The sequence below is a fragment of the Crocodylus porosus genome, unplaced genomic scaffold, assembly GCF_001723895.1.
Source record: "Crocodylus porosus isolate Cpor-Errol unplaced genomic scaffold, CroPor_comp1, whole genome shotgun sequence".
Lineage (NCBI taxonomy): Eukaryota > Metazoa > Chordata > Crocodylia > Crocodylidae > Crocodylus > Crocodylus porosus.
In genome coordinates, this window is record NW_017728917.1 from 29,321,975 (window position 1) to 29,342,314 (window position 20,340).

The 20,340-nt window shown below is 45.0% G+C and overlaps 1 protein-coding gene across 1 annotated transcript in view; it reads left to right on the forward strand.

Moving 5' to 3' along the window:
* The window catches only part of EFCC1 (EF-hand and coiled-coil domain containing 1), a 116,844-nt gene that overhangs the window by 90,128 nt on the left and 6,376 nt on the right, over positions 1-20,340 (forward strand). The window contains exons 5-7 of the mRNA XM_019536969.1: positions 5,147-5,282; positions 6,623-6,788; positions 14,323-14,481. Coding sequence (XP_019392514.1) covers positions 5,147-5,282; positions 6,623-6,788; positions 14,323-14,481 — 461 coding nt within the window. The remainder of the gene's footprint in view (positions 1-5,146; positions 5,283-6,622; positions 6,789-14,322; positions 14,482-20,340) is intronic.

The window sequence follows — 20,340 nt, forward strand, 5'->3', positions numbered from 1 at the left end:
GCTCCCCACCCCCATCATTCTTGATGGGCAATTGGCTAGTATAACATATCATTAGTACCAGCAGTGTATATTTCTTCATAAGTTACATGAAATGAACAATGTAAAACTCAGACAAATAACACACAAAACACAATTTTTCAAAATCAGGTTTCTGAAGTGGATTTTTTCTTTAAAGCTATTGTTCAGGACATCAAAAAAAGTCAATGATTTGGTCAAAAAAATGGTTTTAGTGAAATGAAATAGCTTTCTTTGACAAAAAAAAGTTTCAATTAAAATTTTCCAGCCCCTCTGCCATATGCATCACTGGCTGATAGAAAACATTATAGAATTTTCAGGTTTTAAAGGAATTGATGCTACTCTGTAACGTCAGTGCCTTATGAACCATTCTGCTTTCTCATGCTCCAGAGCAAGCGCTGACCACTTTTTGATCTCGAGAGCAAGAACCTAAGTGATGATGTACAAATGCTTACTGTCCATGTATCAGACTGAAGATCTGCCTTGGCAATGTGAGGGGTAATGCAAGTAAACCAATTTAAGGATATTAATGTGCATACATTAAATATTGCAAGAAAAATGTATGGGTATTCTCTCTCCGTCATTAAAGAACTTCCTTACTGCTTAGAATAATAATTATTGATCATGATAATTCATAAATTAGGCAAGCAGAATGTTGTTTGAAGACAAACTGGCTTAGCACACATATGGCCACTGCATAAAAAGGTTCCTTATTTTTTTTAGTATTATGAAACATTTATCAGGCAGAGAATCTAGTATCAGTTAGGCTTTGCCAAGTAAGAGTCCTGTTAGTTTGAATGTGGATGTGGTACAATAGTGCCCTCTAATGGATGGACTGCAATATGTCAGATTTGCTCAAGTCTGATTGCCACACTGCCTACTGGAAAAATCCCTGTAATGAGACTGCATCGTAAGTTTTACTATTAGTGAAACTGAATAGATATTGCTCTTTAACGTGAGTGATAAAAGTCTGCATCTTTAAACAGAAGGTTGAATTTTATTTTCTAGACTGCAGGTATTAACTGAACCTGCTGCTTTTGTCTGCACTATCTGTTGTTGAAAATCTGTAAGCAGCAGGTGACAGCACGGCTGGTTTACTAACAGCTAATACAATTCATGTCTTTAGACGGACAATTGCATACATGTCTCACTGGCTCCCTTGCACACAAGTAGCTGTTCCTTTAATTTGAAAACACAACCTTCTATCGGCAGGTTTAGGTGTCTCAGCTTTTATTTTGAGCTGGATCCAGTAAAGAGTTTCTTCATACCTGGCCTCACTTAGGCACCCAGGCTCCCTATACAGTGTATGGGGAGAGCCAGGTGCCTCAGAATAGGATCCAAAACAGCCAGCAGGTTGAGCAGGGAGCTGCTTAGAACAAGGAACCATTAAGGATTGGGGGTGTCTGAAATCCCACCCCTCACCAAAGATTAAGCACCTGTTTCAGGGTTCCAGTAAATTGCTCCTTTTAGTTTAAGATCCACAGCCTAGAGCCCTTTCCTGAGAACAGGCATCTACAACAATTCTTTCCATGAACTAAGCAGGGCTCATTCTCTTCTCCTGTGTCTTGTATTAACCTGCAGGGCATAAGTGTTAGTGGTTAGAACACTAATAATAGCCTGGAGGTTAGAGCACTTACTTAGGAAATGGTGGACTTGGGCTCAATAACCTTCTCAGCCTGAGGGGGCACATCCAGACAAACGCAAGTGTCTGCTGCAGCATCTCAAAGCAGTTTGAGATGCCGCAAGAGGTACATTGGGAACAGAAAAATGTTCCCTGGGCTGCATATTTGCATCATGGGCTCTAAATTTGATACCTGGAAATGCAGGTATCAAAAAAAAAACCCCACCCTGCAAAAAAAGTGGTGCATGGGCACAACTGTGCCCTGAGGCAACCAGAGATTGAGTCCTCCAGACAGATACTCTGACATGGGGATTGGCTCCTGCTACCACCTGCCCTAGCAGGGAAGACCAGGGCCATTCACCATGTACAAAACACGGGCAGGTCAGGCTGCTCTGTGCCGCATGGGGCTGAGCTGCAGTGGGCATGGCTAGCTACTGCTGCCAGCAATAGGGGCAATGCCCAGGGGGTGGGCATGTGGCAGTCCCCACCTAAAACCCCTATCACAATCCCTCCCCACATCCCCCCTATACCCACCCCGCTTCCCACCCTCCTCTTGCAAATCCCATATCCCCTCCTACATATCATATCCTGTGTGCCCAGATACCAGACAGAAGGAAACCTGCTGGCTGGAGCTGTGGCTGCAGGGACAGGTGTCCCCACATCCTAGTTAGTGGAGGGGTCAGGGGGAGATCTGATTTTTCTATTATTTTCTATTATAAAAGAAAACAAAAGCAAACACCAAAGCATATAGATATTTACAATGTATTTTGTTATGATGATAGAGGCAGTGGTAGGCTTTAAAATCGTAAATATATCAATAAGACATGGCCCAACTGATCTCTCTCTCTGTATATAGACATAGATAATACATATAGTGATGTTTCATTTTAATCATGGAAGAACATGGACTTTTGGGTATTCTAAAGAGTGAATTTGTGATTTTTTTTTAATCAGAGAATTTGCAGTTTTTAAACAGGGGACACCAGGATCTCTGTTCGTGAGGCAAGTGGCAGGACCCAGGCAGAGTAGCCTGTCCAGGGCTAGCACTAGGAACCCATCTGCAGGGCAAATGAGGTGGCTGACCTCCTTGCCATTTAGAGCCAGGAGGACATGCTTTGGCAATTCAAAGCAGACCACCACACTGAGCACATCTTCCAGATGATAGCTGCCCAGATGGCAGGATGGGGACACACACTGCAGCAGTGCCACATGAAGGCCAAATGTGCAGCCACAGCCCACTGGCAGCTGGCTCAGAGGGGCAGACAGCTCTGCTGCAGTGCCCATGCAACAGCCCAGGTGGCCATGCAGTCCCTGTCCAGGTCTGGCAGGTGTGCAGACATGGGGCTGCAGGTTCAAGGGGGCAGATGCTGTCACAGGTGGCAGCAGATCACAGCTGGGCAGCAGCCCCTGGTGCCAGACTGCTGCATTGAGTAGATGGTATAGGGACCACTCTAGGTCAGGGCTGCTGCAGGAGTCCAGGTGGCACAGGTGGCTAGTGTCCCCATGCATCAACTGGCTGGGCCGTAGAAGCTCCAGAGAGCAAATAGTCCCGAGCTGCCTACCAGGGCAGTTTTTTTATACTGCTGCAGCCTACTATCCAGCCTTCAGGTCCCCCTGGCTGCACATCTAGGAGGAGCTGGGCAGAGTGAGTTTGCCTCAGGTGATACAACTTGCCCCACACCAAGGTGTATGTCCAGGCACGTGTGCTGACGCACAAATCTCCTGCCCAAATTTGTGCCGCTGCTATTTGAGTTGCTGGAAGCACACGTCTGCATGTGTGGACGCACCCAGGGAGTTCAAACCCATATGTCTTCTTTTCCAAAAGAGTCACTAGATAAAATACATGCGTAGAACTAGTAGAACTCTAGCTTTGCATTCCAACAGGGAGATACTTGGTGGGGTTAGGCTGCAACTGAGCAAAGTTTTGGAGTAGGGCTCCTCAATTCCACCTAATCCTGCTTAAACATCCAAGTCTGTTACTGACACTAGCTCTTTGCGGCAGCCTGTGGAAGGCACCAGCTCTCACTCACATCCACAAAGCTGGCACCTTGCCCTCAGAAGGTTAAAAACTACCTGAACATAGTAACTAAATGTACATGTATGCTGTCTTTGAAATAGAACTGAAAACTTAAGAGTTTTAAATTTGTGAGGGAATAAACTCTAGCTCTTGTAGATTTTTTGATTTGCAATCTTCACAAAAAAGTATAGAAACAAAAATTAAACCTGGGTTTAAATTGGTTTAAGCTGTTGTGAATTCAGGAATTAACATTTGAAATAAAACAACTGCCAATGCCTTCCATGTATGGACAACTTTTTTGGAGAGGTATTTATGAGCATTTGAATAAAATTCTCCTGCACAGAAAAGATCCTTTGTCAGTTAATAGAATCCAACTACTATTAGTTTGATCTAACACTGCTGAAATATGGAAATGTGTCTGTATTATTCTTTGCATATGTCATTTGCTTCATTCAGATTTCTTAGATTTCAGAAGAGATTTACTTCAGGCTAAATAGGTGGTGCTAACATTTAAGTGGTCATAAAGATGATATTACAGACGCTTATTAAAATTACTCTCCTTGAACCACATAAAATGCTTTAAGCAAGAGAATGGTTTAATGTTAAGTGATAGCAACTCTCAGTCAAATTCCCTGTACTCTCTTCTGAGCATACGTTCAGTTAGTCCAGTGACTATGCAGAAAATGCCTCGGAGTAGGGTCTCATTCCAGTTCATAACAGCACATAATCTTAAACCCATGCTAGTTTCTTAAAAAAACACAATGGACTTGCCCAGACATGCATGGACATTTCGTTCCACAGGGACAACTAGCAGCGGTGTACCCTGTGCCTCAGCTTCTTGTCCCTGGGGAATGCCCATGCTTTGGCGTGCAGCAGGTTACCCCAGTGGCAGTAGGGGAGCCTTACCTGGGGGCCTCCTGGGGCTGTAGCCGTGGTGATCCTGCCAGGCAGAGTCTGGCTGGCAGCCACAGCATGGGTCCAGGCGTCCCGGCTCTGCTTTTCAGTAGCACGCACTGCCCTATTTTTTTTTCCATGGTGTTTTTTTGACCCCTGGATATTCCCTGGAAACCACGGAGAGAAAACCCAGAGTACCATGCACTTGGGCGGCACACCCTTACAGCGTGGAGAACACTGGATTGTGCAGTATGTGGCACCGTAAACGTGTTTGCAGCACCGCATACTGCATGACCACGTTCATCTGGACGTCCAGTGTGTTCAAGTCAGACAGTGGCAAAAGCTACCAGTCAAAGTAGTACCAGAGTATTAGAAGAAAGGATATTTAAGTCAGCATCACCACACACTCTCATCCATTTGGGGGGTTCATTTCAAAGGTCTGGTGATAAAGGTACGTACCCTGTATCTTAATTAGATATTTAAAATTTCTTTTTCTTTTTTTTTAAATCCCACTCATTTGAATTGTTACAGCTGGAAAGGCAGTTGTCCTGAGCATGACAGAATTTTACATGTATTTATGTGACTCTTCTTTTCTCCAGTAGAAGATCAGATGTTCCGTTCTGTGGAGGGCCAGGCTGCCTCTGATGAGGAGGAGGAGAAGTGGACAGGGGAGCAGCCATCTCAGATGGCTGAAGTGAAGAAGCTACTGACCAGACTTCCTTGTTGTGGCAGTGGGTATGTCTCAGAGATCAGTGTTACTTATCCCTTTCTCCCACTAAGAATGTCACTCGATGATCTAAAAAGATGTACAAAGTACCATGGGCTCAGCAACAGGCTATGGAACCAAGGCCCCAGCACACATTACACTGAAAGATGTGTCTAACCAGTTAATCACATCTTAAGTTATTCCCCAGACACATGTTAATGCAATTAATGGCATAGTACAACAAGGAATAAACCACAAAGTTATTAGAAAAAAATGTGTAATAACTTCATGGCTGTTTCCTATTACACCATTAATTGAACATGTAGCCTGGCTGGGGCCCACAGCTATGAGGGCACTTCATACACTCCTGTATGAGTCTTGTCAGCTGATCCAGACTCTCAGTTGTGGGGGCACACCCTGCACCCCCGCTGCTTCCAGCTATATGAGTTTTCTACTTGCCAGTGCAGGGGATGCCTAGGATCATAATCCTGGTCTCCCCCTGCACTAGCAGTAAGGCGTGATAGGATCTGATGCTCGATCTCACAATTACATCTCCTGCCATGAACATGTGGCATGGGAGGAAATGTGATTGTGGGGATTGCGCATCAGATCTCACGGCACCTTTACTTGCACATCTGCCAGGCATGTATTTCACTGAAATAAAAGATAAGATACCCCTGTGCTTGCACTGCCTAGTCATAGGAGAAAGGCAGATCCTAGCAGATATCAGAGAGGACAGTGAATTTGAGTAAGTGGGGCTTAGAAAGAAAATAAAAAGCAAGCCAAAGTCTGTATGGCAGGGGGAAGCCTGTCTTATCACCCACATGCTGCTTGAATTGTTATCATTAAGTGTTTAGTGCCGTCTTTAACTGTTCTTGCAGTAAAAAATTTAAAAACACACTGCACAAACTAAGTATACTGATTAGGATTCCTAATGGGAAAATTACCCCCTTCTCTCAAGAAAAAGGATCTGCCTGTTTAGAATCTACCTTTCCAGCACAATCGTGCATACATTGAATGGGTTTTAGAATGTGTACTGAAGGTCTTGTGGCTGTGGCTTTGTCAGACCAGGGTGTAGGGACAGACCTGTTTTAGGACTGAAGCCCATCCACTTAAGATACCTACCTTGTTTCTTTAGAAACTGATAGCTGAGGCACCTCAGCTTGTGTGTAAGAGGAGGTGGAACATTTTTACATAGCCAGGATCCAAACCATAAATTTAAGTCAGTGCCAGTGCTTTGAATTTATGTTCTATGAGATATTGTGCTTCTGGGAGTTTTGCAGAAAAACAGCCATACCTCGTATGCATATTGATCCTGGCTAGGCAGTTTTATTTACTAACTCCTTTTTATTTATTTTCTTAAACATAGATGTGATGACAAAATGCTGAAGAAGTTGATGTCTTATTTTGGAGATGCCAATAATGATTGTCATGAGACTGCCACTGTAGAACTGGTAGAGAGAACTGTAAAGTTGACTGAGCAGCCTGAGCATAAAGGAAATGACGTGAAAACATTGGAAACTAATGTGGAAGAGGTAATAAGTGTTACATAGTGTGAGAGAGGTTATTTGTATTGATTTCTAAGCAGCAGTATGGATCTCTCATTTGCATGCATTTGCTGATTTCTCACCATAACATCATTATAACAGGGACTTTAAAGAGAAAAATGGCAGCAGATGGAGCCCAGACAGCTGAGAGGGGTTAAACACAAGAGAGAAGGCAGGAAAGAAACACTGCTGTCATGGCAGGGAGCTGCCCAGTAGAGTGAAGGGGCTCACCTGTAACCAGTCAAGAGAACTCAGCCTAGGGTGAGTTGGCTGCAAGGGAATAGGATGACTGCTAAGGGATGCCTTTCTGATTTCTGAGCTGCCATAGGGCCTGCCAGTAAGAGACCAATGACTTATGAAGGGATACCACCCAGGGTAAGGGGAAGCTATGCTACATACAAGCAGTAAGTTACTGCTGATGTTTGCACCTGGAGCGGGTTTAGTTTGTGTTACAGCCAGTAAGCTTGTTCCTTTGTTACAGGTTATCCTGCTGGTTTGGGATGGGACTTTCAGGAATTGTTGGAGGCCCCAATTGTGCCCAAGGGCACAACAGTGTTTTGAGTCCTGCCAGGGCTAAGGGCTCAAGACACAGAGCAGATAGAAACCTAAAAGAGGTTGTAGTCTAGCAAGAGGTTGAAGCCTAGCGTGGGTGAAAGCCAGACAGGGCAAGGGGGCCCAGAAAGAGCCAAAGTAGACTTAGCACCCCATGGCAGGGCAGAGACAGGGCTTGGAGACTGAGGACTAAAGTTATTGAGATAAGAGCTGGAGCCCAGAAGCCAGGACCTACACTGTAACCCTGGGCTAGAAGGCTTAGTTAGATAAAAGGGGTGGAGGCCAAGAAGGCCAAGGCCCCAATAAAGGGGTGATTGTACAGTCCAGGTTTCCTTTGCCAACCACAGGGGTTAGGTTCATGGAAGTTCCCGTGGTTGGCAAAACTGGTAGGGCTGGGGGAGCAGGGGCTGTGGGTGGGGGGAGTGAGAGGCATGAGCAGGGTTGTGGAGGGTATTTTCAGACTGTACTCCTTTGGTGCGTGGATACTCAGAACTGTGGTTGGTGAGGGAAACCTGTAACACCTGCAAGGCATGGCTGTAGAGGAGGCTAGAGGCCATGAATAGCCTTTTTAGCTACAGGTGCCTGGTAGGGGGCAGACATGGGCTGGGAGTACCACTTAGTGTGAGTGCAGGACCAACACCAGCAGGGTTGAGGAGTGACCTGCCGGCGGTCAGAAGGATAAGGGCTTATTCTAGGACCATTAGGCATCCTTCCTTTCAATCATTCAACAGATGCATCAAGGCATGGCAAGAGAGCTTGAAGGGAGCGGTATGCTAAAGCTCAAGCAGAGCAAGGGTTGTGTGGTCACCGGGGGGCATCACAGCTACCTGGGGAGCCCAAACAATCATAATTCCATATCTACTCTTTTTGCACAACAACAGCATTTGCAAGAACTTCAATGTATTTAGAGGACCAGACTGACTCAAATCACATTGAAATGTCGGCTATTTAACAGTATAATTTGTTTAAAACTCTTTAAATAAAGACTTAATAATTGAAAATAATAAAGACTTAATAATTGAAAAAACCCTCTGGAATGATATTCCCAGAGAAAAAAAATGCAGGACAGTAGGCACTGGAAATGCAGACTTCCCTAATGTTCAACTGTGGGTGAAGGGTTCCTCCTACCTTATTACCAAATATCAGAGCTATTCGGTACCCCTGACTAAGTTACAGGTATTCACCATTCTGAAGCTTACTTTAAAACTAAAGAAACTTTGTCCATGGACAGGCATTCATTTATACTGGTAAGAATTTCATTGCAATTCTTACTAGTAGAAAAGTAGCTCAGGAGCTGGAGCATACATGTATTCTGGTCCTCTGGCTAGAGAGCTGCAAAGACAAGCTCTCCAGAGAGGGGGCACTAGAAGGCTGCACCCTGCCCTCCTCCCCCATATCTCCCACTGTTAGGGGAACCCATTAATTGGCAGACTGTCTTCTCCTCTGCCTGGCAATTAGCAGGAAGGGTTCCAGCCCCAGGAGAGTGCCTCCCCCCACCCCCATCAGTCAATAGTTGACTGGCATTGGAGGGGGAAGGGTCCTTTCTCCTATGGTGGGAACTCTCCCACAGAAAATAGCCACCACTCCTTGAATTCCTCTGGGCAGATCCGGAGGAGTGCAAGGAAACAGGGACATTCTGTCTTTGTGGAAAAACTTCCAAGCCTTGCCACTACAGCATGGCAGCCTGTCATATCCTGCACTGCCCTGGGCTGACTCATCCTGTCTTGTCCTGTGTAGCATGGTACCTGCTGCCTTTTGGTAATGTTAGAGGAAATTACTATGGAGTTGTTCCAGTGCTACTAAAAAGACAGGATGCTGTGAAAAACATCCTTGAAGTGGAAGAATGTGTACCTATTGATTGTGAATGTAGAGAACTGATGGATACCCACTGAAAAGTTTAAATGCACCTCTAGTTAGCTGGGTGTCAAACTAGTGTCTGGTACGTGGCATATCAGGAGGTGAGTATACTGGGGGCACTGATCAGAGAGGCTAGATATTAGGGAAATATCCCAGAAAATTTTAGGAAAGTGAAGCTGCACAAATAAAGAACTTTTTTTTTCTTTTGCATTCTTTATTTTTATGATTAAAAGTCAACCTTTCTTCCCTTCAGACAGAATCCTAAAAATCTCAGCTAAAATTTCATGGGGTCAAACTATATTAGGGTCAGTATAGTGCTATTGCATGGGAAGATGACTCTGTACAGTACCCTTCAGAGCTGCACTGGCTGGACTATAAGGGTACTGTGCAGGGTCATCTGTTCCCTTATGGCAGGCTCATGCAGACCAGAGATACAATAGCTGAGTAACCCGGCTTTCCATTCCCCTTGGAGGTCTCCCTGGCCTTTTCCACTCAAGTGGGAAGCAGCATTAATCCTTGATCATGGAAGTAGGAGTTCAGAAGTTAAGAGTCTTGGTCAAGTTGAGACTTCCAAACCCTTGGCTCCACTGAAGGCTAGTAGAAAATCTTCAGATACTAGCTCTGTACAGTCAATGCACTAAGTTACAACTTGAACTGCAGAGCCAGGAAACAGCTCACAAGATGGGCTCTGTTCTGTTGGACACTGTGATAGGACTAGGCCCCTGGTGGCCACATGGCTCCTGCCCCACTCTGACTTCTCGAGTACACCCCCTTTCCTCTCGCCTGCCATGCTTTGATGGAATTATTTTATTGTAAGAAAAAGGAGGCTGCCGTAGGTCCCAGAGTGAGCCCTGGTCTATTCTTTGGCCAGCAGGTCCCTCTAGGATCCAGTTGATCTCAGTCCTGCTCCTCAAGCACTGACTGGGGCTTTCCCAGCCCCATCTGTACCCCAGGGCATTAGTTGTCTTAAAGGGCTATTTGTGGCCTTCTTCTGCCCCTACAGCCATGCCTATTCTGCACAGATGTTACTCTGTCCACAGCTGAGTTCTCCACAGCTGTCTTGGCCTCAGCCCTCTGTGCATCTCCAAGTCCCTTAACCCTGTGCATTGTCTTAGCCCCTCTGGTGTCCCTGACCCTGGACAAGGCTGTACTCAGTTCAGGTCAGCCCCCATGGCATCCCTGAGCTGGGGTTAGGTTGTTTTCTGCTGAGTGCCCCTGCAGCACCCTTATCCAGTCCACCTCTGCCAGCTACATCCTGTCCTCCAGTAAAACCCAAAACAAAAATTCAAGCATCCACTTGAAACTCAAAGTCCCCATCTCCACAATTGGGTCAGCATACCACTGCAAGGCTACCTTCCGACTTTGTGGCTCTCTCTACCCTGGCAGTATCTGCTATGGCCTGCAGCTTCCACTCCTCACCAGCCTGGGCTGGCAGGAATTCCTTTCCCAGCAGAATTCAGGACTACAGTGGCCTCTATGCCTCAGGAGCCCAGACTTATATCCCATGGCTCCTCCCCTTCTTGTCAGGTGCTCCCCTGACACCCATAGGTGTGCTGCTTCTTCCAGGGCAGCTTACTACCAGTGCCATTGCTACCTAATCAGGGTCTACCCTACTCTCCCACTGCTAAGCAGCCAGCCCCACAGTAGGCATTTGCAGCCTGTGGGCCGCTGGCTGCCTACACCCCTGCAGCTATGCCATAGTGTGTTGTTTTCCCCACCTGGGGACATCCCTACTGTAGCTCCTTACTTAAAGTAACAGGAGCCCCTGGCTCCCCATTACAGACCGTAGCCTGTGTTTCATTGGAATCAAGTCAAAATCAATAGTGAAGGATTTTAGATTCTAGAAATTAGCATTTTCCAGCAAAACAAAACAAAATTACCAAACAATTTGCATACATTTTCTCCCTCCCCATGTCCCTCAAAAATTGGGAAAAAATTGGAATTTAAACTCCAAAATCCAGGAGTGTTTGAAGGTAGGGTTTTGGCTTTACATATCATAGAAGGGTTGAATCCAGAAGTGCAATGCAGATCCCTTGCAATAAGGGCCTGTCTTTGTTTTAACCTGTGAAATGCTTTCATTGGTCCTACAAATATTTGTTTTGATATACATTACCAGGGAATTTTAAGCTAAAGGCAAAAGGGTAATAAGACTTTGGTAAAAATATCTTTGGTACAGAGGATGTTTCTTTCTTTACATTAGCATTTTAGTGCATTTAACTCTTTTGACCCTTTCCTGGTTATTTGATTTTTCTGTTGGATTTTGTAAGGGCAATAACAGTTCAAGGACTTATTAGCAATTATCAGCCTGTATTCAGGGAATGAGTTTTTCCTAAAGCTTAATCTGAAAACGTTGGATCTACTAAATGTGGGGTCTACTTATATGTTGGGTCACCAGAACAATATGGTATTACCCTCTTCAGTGTGTGTGTGGATAGATAGATAGATAATGCACACATACACTTCACTACATACCCCACCTGTCTCAGAGTGCATTTATTATGTACTGGCCTGGTTGCTGCTGCATTGACGATGACAGTGTTGGCTTTATGTACAGGAAACTGTTTGTGTGCTCAGCAGTTACAAAATAGGACTTCAGATAGGAATTCTTAGGTAACTCACTGGCAGAGGATATAAACCAAGTCATCTGAAGTGCATGTTGTTCACTGTAGCTCAGAGTTGGAGATACTCTAAAAGTAGTGTTCATGTTGGGCTAATATAGTCAAATAATTTTAAGCTGATGTTAAGTCAAGTGCCAGTCAGAACATATTTAGCATTCCTTTGAGAAAGGAATCTGTGGGTACATCTACACAAGATGTTTACTGCGGAGTAGACTAACTAGCTCCACAGTAAACCTCTCAGCATCTACACTTGCAGGGCTGTTAGGCTGGAGTAAACTAATAAACTCTGCAGAAGGGTAGTATTTACAGGTACTACCCTGCTGCAGAGTTTTTCACTCCACAGCACCATATGTGTAGATGCCAATGCAGCTGGCTGGGGAACAAGGGTGCTTCAGTGCGGGAGCTGCCTGGTGGCTAGACCCACATTGAAGCACCCTTGTGCTCCAACCCCAGCCAGCCCAACCACAGTATATTAGGCTGGGCTGGAGCAGCCCTAGGCTGGCAGGCTGACCCCAGGGTCCCCTGCCAGCCAGGGTTGCTCCAACTTGGCTCAGCGTGCTGTGGTCCTGGGTGCACATAGAAATGCAGCACCCAGGAGTTTATTGCATTGCGTTAATATGCACATACAGACGTGCCCTGTTTGGACATGGGATTATTTTACTTCTTCATTCTGATCCCAGTTGTTCTTTAGAAAAATGAAGTTCCAGCCCATGTTAAGTATTGAGTAGAATATTTTCCACCAAATAAAATCTAAGTAGCAACTCTATTTGAAAGCCTGTAGTTACTTTAGTCCAGCCCTGTCTAGCTACTGCTAGAGTTGCAGTAAAGATGAATGATAATACCAAAAAGGAATAAACGTAACCAGCAAACATGGAATATATCGCCCAGAATTTGGTTCCTTAGTGTAATGTATTTATTTTTATCTGGCTTACGTTTGGAAAACACAATAGCAAAAATGATAAGAATTCTGTCTGCTCTGCCTGGGCCCAGAAATGAATGAGGACTAGGGTTTATTTTGATTTAATTAACTTGAGTGCTTATGCAAACCTGAAATTAATATTTCAGCTAAACATTTTTCTGACCACCACTTTTTTGGCTCTCTCTTTAATAGATCAGCCAATACACTGTTTTCCTGTTCCATGGTCCTTCTCCTATACCAGGCCCTGACCTCCGGCAAAGACAGGCCTTGACTTACCCTGACTACAAAGCAGCTTTGTGATATGAAAAGCAGGGACTGAGATGAAGTCCTCAGCGTCAGAGGACTACCTAGAACCAGCCTACAGCAGTGCTTTTGGAGAGAGAGATTCCCAAGCATGCCCCGCTCATCTGCTCTCATTCACACATGCCAAACACAGACGTGTTGTAGAGGAGTTTTTTCAGAGGGATCTGGTCCAAAGCACATAGCAGGCACAGATTTAGCGTGTGATTGGAGGTATCTTTTCCATGAGAATCTCCAGCATACAGTGGAGCCATTGCCATGAGGTGCTGCAAAGTCATATATCCATTTACTCCCCAAACTGGGATTCAGGCTTGTTTTTATAGAAATTAAAACCCAATTCAGTGATTCTGTTACTCAGATAACTTGGCTTGTGGCATTTTCCATGCCTAAAGGAAGACAGACAGTTCCTTCCACAAGAGAGTGTTGTGTAGGACAGGCAGGAGATGGGTAGAGAGATACAGCAAATCATCAGGGTGGTCAGGGGGTGATAGGCACAAATTGTGACTGAGTCCAGCTTGGCTACTGATTCTGTTCTCCAGATCCTTCATTGACTCTGCAAGGTTGCTTCTACCTACTTTACCAGACTGTATGTATCTTGGTCCTTGGATTGAACAAAGCACTTAAAGACATGCAGGACCTGCTTATATAAGGAGAAGTTGTTGGAGCAGGGAAGCAGCTCTTTTTTCTGTCTAAATATTCTGTTTTATCAAAACATCTTGTGGCAGAATATTGGTTTGGGAACTTCCAGCACTTCTTTGGAACCTTTCCCTTATGTACAGATGTGTACAAAAGCTTTCCTGAGCCAGGGTCTAAAATCCTTCCCCAAGAACCACCTTTTCTGAGATGCTTACAAAAAAGTAGCTGAGCCACTTAGCTTACATAATACATCTGTGTTCCATGCATGGACCTAAAGGTTGGGGAGTGTACAGACAACCCTATTTGAATTATTCCCTTGGACAAATACAGATATGAGAATGATTGAAGAAATTCAGAATGATAACAGGATTTCTGAATGACCTGGCTGCAGTAAATATTGAATGAATTGTCATTAAAGAACTGTCATTAAGCAGAAGAGCAACCAACCATACATTTCCTAGCAACTATTACTTCTGTTGATGTAACACCTTCTGTAGTATCTTAAAGAAATGCACTTCTTTCCAAGATAGTTTTCTGAAGTGAACTGACATTTGGCAGATAAGTTTTCCTCCTTAACTGCAATTTTTGTGGCAGAAAATGAAAACTTCCAGTGTTTTTAATTTCCTATGTCATTGTCCAGATGAAAGGCCCATTGCTAGGTGAGTTGCAACAAAAAGTGGAGGAGACGGAATTGTTGAAGATGGAGCTACAGATGTTGGAGACTGAAAGAGTTAGACTGTCACTGGTGGAAGAAAAGCTCATGGATGTTTTGCAGCTTCTTCAACAACTTCGAGATCTGGTATGACAAGAGAGCAGTCTAAATATCCTGAGCTGTTTTTAGCAGTGTCCACCCTAAACTAAAAAGAGCACTTCTTTTACCCAAATGCAAGGAGTCCCTTACCTACAAGGCACACTGTTGCACACCTGTCAGCTCCGATGGTTGCGATTTCCCAGAAAAGCCTTAAATTTCCAAACAATCCCCATCTTCCATACAAAGTATCGGATTAAAAAATAAAATTACTAAATTATAAAGTCCAGGCCATTTCCAGAGCAGGATATAGCCCTTTGTATCCCTCCAGTAAAAGAGAATCACATTTTAGACTGACAGTAAGGGATCCATCAAGACTACATCTTACTTCCTAACTGGGGATTCTTTGACACTGTAGTTCCTTCAGAGCACAGATTGCTCTCGAGGTCCAATTTGGAAGTGGCAGAAACATATTTTAATATTTTTATTAGGATTTATACGCAGGGGTCTCCTTATTACTACAGATCAGTTCATGTAAGTCCCTCAAAATTGACTTATGAGATGCAGCAGTTTTAGATTTGGTTATGGATGTACAAAAGACTGGGATTACTAATTTACAACAGAGAGCAAACTTGGTCAATTTTGGCACACATGAGATGCATCTACATGTATACTTTAGTGAGGAGTTGATTAATTAGTTCTGCAGTAAAGTCACTGTTTATATGTGAACCGCTATTAGGGTGCAGTAAATTAACTAACTCTGCTGTAGGATAGTACTTTTTGGGACAACTACTAGCCTATTGTGGAGTTATTTAGTACACCGAAACACATGTAGACAGTGACTAGAGCTGGCTGGGGCACTAGGGTGCTACAGTGTGGTGACTTTTTGCCAGTGCAGGGACTGCGTACCCCAGCCAGCCCCTCCACAGCATGCTGAGCCAGAGTGGAGTAGCTCTGGGCTGGCAAGCTCACCCCCCAAACCCACCAACTGGACCTACTCTGACCCAGCTCAACATAGATTAATAGATTCATAGATGTAGGGTCATAAGGGACCTAAGTAGATCATCAACTCCAACCCACTGCCCTGAGCAGGAGAGAATATTGGGCTCATATGACCCCAGCTATGTAATTGTCAAGCCTTCTCTTAAAGACCCCCAAGGTAGGAGCCAGCACCAGTTCCCTTGGAAGTTGGTTCCAGATCCTGGCTGCTCTGACTGTGAAATAGTGCCTTCTAATGTCCAGCCTGTACCTACTCTCAGACAACTTATGGCCATTATTCCTTGTTACTCCGGGAGGTGCACAGGTGAATAGGGTCTCTCCCATTCCCCGCTGGTCTGCACTGGTAAGTTTGTAGACAGCCACCAGGTCCCCTCTCAGCCTTCTCTTGTGAAGGCTGAACAGGTTCAGGCCCCATACTTCTCCTCATAGGGTCTGCCCTGCTGTCCCCGGATCATGCGGGTGGCCCTCCTCTGGACCCTTTCAATGCTGGCCACATTTCTCCTAAAGTGCGGCACCCAGAACTGGACGCAGTAGTCCAACTGTGGCCTGACCAGTGTTGCATAGAGCGGGAGGATCACCTCCTTGACCCTGCTTGTGATGCATCTGTGGATACATGACAAGGTGCAGTTGGTGTCCTCATGTTGGCGGCCCATGTTTATTTTGGAATCGATAATGACTCCAAGATCTCTTTCTGCCACTGTGCTTTCGAGAAGAGAGTTCCCCAGCCTATAGGTATGCTGCTGGTTCTTACTGCCCAAGTGTAGTAACCCGCACTTGTCAGTATTGAATCCCATCCTGTTCTCATTTGCCCACCCCTGTAACCTGTCCAGGTCCAGCTGTATCCAGTCCCTCCCTTCTAGAGTGCCCACCTTGCCCCAGATCTTGGTGTCATCAACGAATTTGAACAGGGTGCTTTTCACCCCCTCGTCCAAGTCGTTAATAAAGAAATTAAACAGTGCGGGCCCAAGGACTGAAACCTGGGGGACCCCACTGTCCATATCCCTCCAGGTCGAATATGATCCATCTACCACTATTCTCTGGGTGCGGTCCCTCAGCCAATTTGCAATCCATCTCACTGTGTAGGCATCATTGCCACAGTCACCTAGCTTTTTAATGAGAATGGGGTGGGAAACAGTGTCAAAGGCCTTCCTGAAGTCCAGAAAGACACCTGCGTCCAATGATTTTGTGACATGATCGTAGAAGGCAATCAAGTTGGTCTGACAGGACCTTCCCCTAATGAAGCTATGCTGGTTGCCCCTGAGCATCATCTCCCTGCTGGTCCTTCCCAGATGTGCTCCTGGATAATCTTCTCAAAGAGCTTCCCCAGGATCAAAGTAAGACTAACGGGCCTATAGTTGCCCAGGTCCTCCCTCCTCCCTTTTTTGAAAACGGGAACCGCACTGGCCCTCTTCCAGTCGTCTGGCACCTGGCCAGAGCACCATGAGTGCTCGTAAAGCCGTGCCAGGGTCCCCTCAATAACTCCTGCCAATTCCCTCAGCACCCTGGGTGGAAAGCATCTGGACCTGTTGATTTGAACACATCCAGCCCCTCCAGAAGTTCCCTAACTTGGTCCTCCCCAAACCTAGGCCTATCAGAGTCTCCCGAGTCCATCCTGTAGTCCCAGGTGCGCATGTAAATGCTGCACTCAGGAGCAATAAACTCCAGTGCAAACTGTGCTGGAGTTTATTGCTGCATCTTAATTGCACATGTAGATGAAACCATGGTGGATGTTTTGCCTTCCTCTGTAGTGTGGGCCATGTCTCATTTCTTAGATCTGAGCATATTAGCCAACTATTTTCCTGTCATTGTAGAGTGAGGAGGCCTTGGCAGTATCCATCTCCCCTGATTTTACCTGTAACATGTTATAAGGTGTTTGTGGTATTTTGAGTATTGTGCTTTTTACTTGTGCAAGGGCTGGAACTGTAAATTTTGAGGATTCCAGTAAATGGTTGTCTCTGAATGTGGGGGACTGGACTTAATGGCCTGAGAAGCCCTTTCCAGTCCCATGTTCTTATATGTAACTGAGGTTCATAGGTGAAAAGCCAACAGAGACTAAGAAATGAGTGGTAGGAATCTTCCCCATGAAAGCCTGAAGCCAGATGCAACTCTGGTGAATTTAGTTCAGGTCTGACTCCCTGTATATCTCACCTACTTGTCTTTAGCTGTTCTCTACCAGTGGCCTATTGGCTTTCAGTACTCATCATAATGACCACCTTTGCAGCCTCTCCCTATCTGGAGTCTGAGGTGCAGCAGTTTAGGCTTTCTTTTCTCTACATACTAAAGAAATATCTTTGGGAGTAGGTCAGTAACATTGTCATAGGTTTGTGATACAATGGCTACCACTTTCAAGGGCCTGTGCCTGTCAGATATCAGAATGTATCACCCACATTCACCTGTTCATTGAGACACAAAATGAAGAGCCATAGCCCTCCCTTATGGTTCTGTAGTACCTTTCATTCCAGGGCACTTTAAACACACACACACACACACACCTCTTTCACTCTGAAATCACATTGTCTGCCTTTGATCTACAGTCTCAGCTGGGGTAAAGCTCTGCTGTAACAAGTCTCAGCTATATTACACACCAGTTATAGTGCAGATACGAAGATTTTATTGTTCAATTTAAACTAGAGAGAGGAATTAGGGAGACTGCAAGATTCAAGCTAGGATTTATACCTCATTAAAATATGAGACGTAGTGTCCAGAGATGTTTATGAACTTAATCTTCTAGCAGAGGCTTGTCCAAATTTGCTGTGGGTGGGAACTGCAAGGGGGTGCCATTATGTAGCCTTCAAGCTGCACACCACACAGGTGGCACATGGTGGGGGCAGCACCCTTGCCAGGTTCCTCCTCCTTGAACAGGCTGTACTGGGGCACACAGACCCCAATCCCCTGTGCAGGATTGGTTGGTGACACGCAGCTTGCCCACCCCCCCAGCCTTGTCACGGGGGGGCTGACCCAGAGCCTCACACCAGTGGCATATAGCTCCCTCCCACCTGTCATGCAGGATTCTCTGGTGGCACACAGCCTGCTGCCCCCATATAGGATCTGTTGGTGTCATACTGCCCCTTGTCTTCTGCCATGCAGGCTGCTCAGGTAGTAGACCCCAAGACCCACAGGGCATACATTAGGTGTTTGTGAGCTACATGTGGTCTATAGGCCACCAGTTGGACAGCCCATTCTAACATATCCAGCAGCATCATGAGTGGGTACTCATTCAGTGGGAAGTGTACACGTTATTGAAAAAGCAAGCCCACTCTTTGCATCACTAATGATGCTTAGAGAAGTCTCTCATGTAATAACTCAGACAGAGGCTACTTTATGTATTGGAGCTGAGGGAACTGCAGCCCAAAGCAATCTGGCTAAAGCCTAAAATGACACTAATATTATACATACTACTTTTTTTTTTTGGGGGGGGGGGGAGACGATGAGAACTGGCTAACAGGTGGGCAAGTAAGATAACATTTTGAAGCTATACAAGTCTACATTGCACCCTTAGAAGTTAATTCCTTGGTTTACTATTTGGGATTTCTGCAAAGCCAATCAGTGTATCTGACTAGATTGTTGTTGCCTCAGATGGTCACTTTACTATGCTTGACGTATACTCTTGTTCCACTGCTGACTTCAGGGATCAAGTGCAATATCTCACATTATAGTAACTTCCTTTAGCACTTGACAGCACCAGTTTTACTTTCACATCTCAAGTCTGACACTGCATGCATCAATAACAATCCAATGAAGGATGTACTATTAAACTGGCAAAGAATGACTGATTGCAATTGACAGCAAGCATAACAACTCAGTGTCATGACACTGACATGTCATTCACTGGTCAGCATTGTTGAAAATCATTCTAGCCTAGGAGATGATCCATCACACATTGTGCCATATCTTTGCTATAATACTGCTTAAACATATGTTTAACTGTATGCTTGAAAGCTTTGCCATATATTCTTTATTTCCCTTATAACAATTACAGACTCCCAAAGTAAAACAAAGCTAAACATCTGGAATCTCAGAGGCTGCTTTTGGCTATGCAGTGTTTATATCATCAGCTGCTGGTTTGAAAATAAGCCCAAATAAGTCAGTGTTGGATATGATATCACTAGAAAAAATACTTTCTGTGCTGTCATGTTACACAGCTGCAGGACAGTGAACAAATGTCAATGACGATGATGATTTACAGCCTTCCCTACACAGCTGAAAGAATGTGCCATGGATTCCTGTGTAAGATGCACTTTAGACCAGAGCAAGAAACCTTATTCACAGGTCATTGTAGTTTGTAGTGTTTTCCCTCTGCGTATTCACTTTTGATGACAATGCAGGTATAAGAACCTTCTAGAAAGCAGTGCTTATCTAGAGCCAAATATCTTCTCACAGCACTGAAAACTCAAAACAGAGGTTATAAGGGGGTTGTGCACTTCTAACACCCAAGTGTATAACAGTATAAGAGTATTGCTTCAGCATGCAGGGATGAAGTCAGGAAGGCCAGGGTACAATTGGAATTGCACCTAGCAAAGGGCATGAAGGGTAACAAGAAGCGTTTCTACAAGTATGTCAGAAACAAGATGATGAGCAGGGAAAGCGTGAGTTCCCTACTGAACTGGGGAGACAACCTTGTAATAGGATGCAGAAAAGGCTGAAGTAGTCAGTGCCTTTTCACTTCAGTCTTCACAGGCAAGGTCAGCTCCCAGACTTTTGCACTGGGCAGCACGATTTGGGGAGGAGGTGAGCAGCCAACAGTGGTGAAAGAACAGGGTAGAGACTATTTAGAAAAGCTGGACGTGTACAAGTGTATGGGGCCAAACGGAAAGGCAACCATCTACTAGTTCTAAGACTGAGGTACTGTCATTCAGGCTAATGTTTAATACTTTTCCATAAACAGCAGCCAATGGAGGCTGAAAAAATTTC